At 36.6% G+C, this 3,801-nt stretch overlaps 2 protein-coding genes across 3 annotated transcripts in view; one reads left to right on the top strand and one right to left on the bottom strand.

Moving 5' to 3' along the window:
• Positions 1-3,111, top strand: part of LOC108691257 (cysteine desulfurase, mitochondrial) — a 4,477-nt gene extending 1,366 nt beyond the window's left edge. The window contains exons 6-11 of one of the 2 annotated variants that reach the window (XM_018198928.1): positions 1-121; positions 384-541; positions 623-894; positions 1,182-1,271; positions 1,542-1,645; positions 2,940-3,111. In XM_018198928.1, coding sequence (XP_018054417.1) covers positions 1-121; positions 384-541; positions 623-894; positions 1,182-1,271; positions 1,542-1,605 — 705 coding nt within the window. In that variant the 3' untranslated portion in view covers positions 1,606-1,645; positions 2,940-3,111. Of the gene's footprint in view, positions 122-383; positions 542-622; positions 895-1,181; positions 1,272-1,541; positions 1,760-2,939 lie in introns of those variants that run through there. The other variant, XM_018198927.1, reaches the window with a different exon arrangement.
• Positions 1,794-3,546, bottom strand: LOC108691259 (ras-related protein Rab-6.2). The gene is made up of 3 exons (XM_018198929.1): positions 3,159-3,546; positions 2,443-2,687; positions 1,794-2,181 (listed from the first exon to the last, which is right to left on the bottom strand). Exons 1-3 carry the CDS (start codon positions 3,336-3,338, stop codon positions 1,983-1,985), a joined length of 624 nt encoding a protein of 207 aa, XP_018054418.1. The 5' UTR covers positions 3,339-3,546; the 3' UTR covers positions 1,794-1,982.
• Between the last annotated feature and the right edge of the window lie 255 nt (positions 3,547-3,801).

Here is a 3,801-nt window from a genome sequence, read left to right as displayed (position 1 = left end):
AAGAAAAAGGTCTTTTTCCACACAGATGCTGCGCAAGCCATAGGCAAAGTGCCAATTGATGTTAACGCTATGAATATTGATCTAATGTCTATCAGTGGTCATAAGTTGTATGGTCCAAAAGGTAATTTTGTATAAATTATAATTTACTACTACGCAAAAAATAATATTGGTATTTCTTTTATATATATTGATTTAAATAGTAGACATAATAAATAATTATAAAAAAATTAATTATTATTAGAAATTATTTTTAAAAGTTGTATATTAGAAATTATATGATCTTTTGTCTAATATAATTTTCATTTCAATAAGTTATAAAAATTATTCTGTTTATAAAAAAGCTCAGTGCATCTACATTCTTTATTTATCTATTTTGCATTTAGGTATTGGAGCCCTATACGTTAGAAGAAGGCCGCGAGTGCGCGTAGAACCATTGCAAAGCGGTGGCGGACAAGAAAGAGGGATGAGAAGCGGTACTGTACCAGCACCTTTGGTTGTAGGGTTGGGTGCCGCTTGTGAATTAGCGCAGACAGAAATGGACGTAAGTAAAGCAAAAGTTCTGCTTCATATAATTAATTGATGCGTTTGAGGTATTAAAATCTATACTGTATATTTTTTGCAGTATGATCACAGATACATCAACACGCTGTCGAATCATCTGATTGAAAAGATAACGTCAAATTTGCGGCAAGTCGTGCGAAACGGAGATCCCATAGCCTGGTATCCTGGCTGCGTGAATCTGTCGTTCGCCTGCGTAGAAGGTGAATCGTTATTAATGGCTTTGAAGGACGTGGCATTGAGCAGCGGTTCGGCTTGTACCAGCGCGAGCTTGGAACCCAGCTACGTGCTCAGAGCAATCGGTGCCTCGGAAGATTTGGCACATTCCAGTATCAGGTATATATTTTGAAATACAGGAACTTCGCTCATCATTAGTCCACGGCTGTGTTCAAATATACACTATCAGTATTAAAAATCTGTAATGTACGTGACATGAACGTAGTTCAATATTAGTAGTGCATTAGAATGCAGCCATTATGAAACGTTGGAAATATCATTCGAACGCTTCCGTGTGTCATTTTATACTTTTACTAAATGTTCAGTAAGCTATTTGAAATGATATTTCCGAACGTGCCTTAGTAATTTTATATTTTATCGATGTAACTTGCGACTTGTTTAATTAGGTTCGGCATCGGACGATTTACAACGTTCGAGGAAGTCGATTACACCGCGGACAATACGATACAACATGTAAAGCGACTTCGGGAGATGAGGTAATACGTTCAGCAATTATCATATAAATGTTTATTTCGAGAGATGTGGTGAAGGAACTATGTTAGATTTACGTACACGTTATACTTTGGCGTTATATCTTTACAATTTGAAACGATTGAAATCTCGTTTCGCGGAGGGAATGACTTTATCGTTGGACGTTTCATGAGATCGTGATTATCTCTATTTCTCTCTATCGTCTGATATGCATCTATTAGCCATGACATTACGTGAAAACATACCAAAATTTTAATATTTTTATTTTTTTATAGCCCACTATGGGAGATGGTGGAAGATGGTATCGACTTGAAGACTATCAAATGGACTCAGCACTAGTGCCTGGTTATCGTGTAACCTTTACAAATTTAAATAGATAGTATGTATATTTATCAATGTATAATATAATACCGATCGTGTAAATCATATTAATAGATCAAGCTTAGTTGATTAAGATATAATTTCACAACGTAATAAATTTTCAAGAAAGTTATTTTGCTGTCGCGTTATCCTAGACCTGATCCGATCGTGGCGCGCAACTTGTGTATATATTACGTATATCACTTTCATGGATTTTCCCTTCCTCTGCGAGACGCAACTTTCCCTCATAGGAAAGTCACGTGTGATAAGTGCTCGATATAAAAGATTCCATTCAGTTTTTTCCTTAAACTTTAGAGATTCTCAGAAAGTGCATGTCGGCGAATGTCAATTACAAATTAGCACAAACACGATGGGTCGGTTGCTTCGTCGACGTATGAAATCTTAAATCGATCCTTGTCCATCTCATGAAGTTCCATTCGCGATCGATTCGCCTCGACCAGATGTTGTGCTATATCCTCAAACATCTCATTTACACCTTCGCCAGTTTTGCACGACGTTTTGTATATCCCCGAAATCAGATTATGACATTGTTCGCTAGAAGATTTAATTTTTTTTTAATTTTTTAATTTTTAATTTATCATATATAAAAGAAGCGTACTCTCTAAATCTTTTAGAGTGGAATCTCTTTTAGAGAGATTCTAACAAGTGGATTCTAACAAGTAAATATTTAGCCAGTTTTAAAAAAGAGTAGCACAATTTTCAATTCTTAAGAGTGAGATTTTACTCTTCAAAGTAAGATTCACTCTAAAAATTTTAAAGAATACACACTAGGAAACTATTAAAAATTATGAGTACCAGAATTGTTCCATCTCTGCGTCCGTAACTTGTGGCGCGACGCTTTCCACGTCGCTTTTGTTTCCACAAAGGAATATCTTCGCATTCTCCGCATATGTAACTATGTCGAGCAAATGTTGAGACAACAAATGAAACGATGTCGAGTTATCCAGGGCAAACACCAGAATGGCAGCCTCTGCAAACTTGTAGTAACTTGAAGTAACAGATGCCCCTCTTTCCATACCGCCGGTGTCCCATAATTGCAGCTGAGAAGAACAAAAGTCAAAAATATGTCAATTTTATAAAGTCACAAGGACAATATCATGTTTACTTTCTGTAAATACTCTGAAGATTATTTAAATTTCTCAACTATAATGTTTCTTGATACACTGTGCTTAAGTTAAATGAAGCAACTTATACAGAACTTATTAGTCACATTTAATGTGTATAAGTATATATAATAAGTTAAGCTCATGCAAACAATCACTCCAATATTTACGTACGCTTACTGATTTCAGTCTGACAGTTTATTGCACGCAGTTTGGATTCAGCAGGAAATAGGCCAGTAATAAACGAAATCAAGTTCTATGGAATCCCATGGCAATTTGCATGCAACTTGATGATCAATAAAGGGAAAACGAAGAAAATAAGGCAGAATTTTCCAAAGTGATTGCGTATATTTCCCGTTACATGAAAAAGTGCAATCGATTCACATGTAAAGTAAAGTTGATACTCACACGTATCCGTCTGTCTTCGACGACGTATTCCTTGTCGATGTTGTCAAGGCCCAGGGTCGACTTGCGGTCGTTGCTGGCGACGAACGTGTTGTTGGCGAAGCGCCGGAATATAGACGTCTTTCCGACGCCGTATTCGCCGCACAGTATAACCTTCTGCTCTGTCACCTTGACGGTCGCCATGTCGTGGCGCGGCGCCGGCTGAGATCACTGCTGGCGAGTGCACGCGCACGTCTCTCATTCAATGAGGTCGATGTGAACGACGTGAACTCACCCTATCCATCATGAGAGTTTCTAAACACTACGAACCGCTCCAGTTCTAGACTCCAGGACCATGACCCGCTTCCATTTAGCCTCCACCTCTATGAGCCGTGACAGTGACGATTAATTAGATTTGCCTTCTATAGAGTGTATAACGAAATAGATAATATGAGCACATTAGATTGATTTTACTTCATTGAAGTAAGCTGTCCTTTTTTCTTTTTTTTTTGTCATTTATTAATTTTTGTCATATAGAAAATTAATTTTGTTTTAAAAAAAATGGGAATTATTTTTAAAAAATGGGAATTATTGCATGAAATGGGGAATATTGATTTTAAGCAGACATTTTTATTTTGATTAAAAATTTCCCTGATATATTTATGCA

This window comes from Atta colombica, unplaced genomic scaffold, assembly GCF_001594045.1.
Source record: "Atta colombica isolate Treedump-2 unplaced genomic scaffold, Acol1.0 scaffold45, whole genome shotgun sequence".
NCBI lineage: Eukaryota > Metazoa > Arthropoda > Insecta > Hymenoptera > Formicidae > Atta > Atta colombica.
Note: the sequence above shows the minus strand (reverse complement) of the source record. Positions and strands in the feature narration are given on the sequence as shown.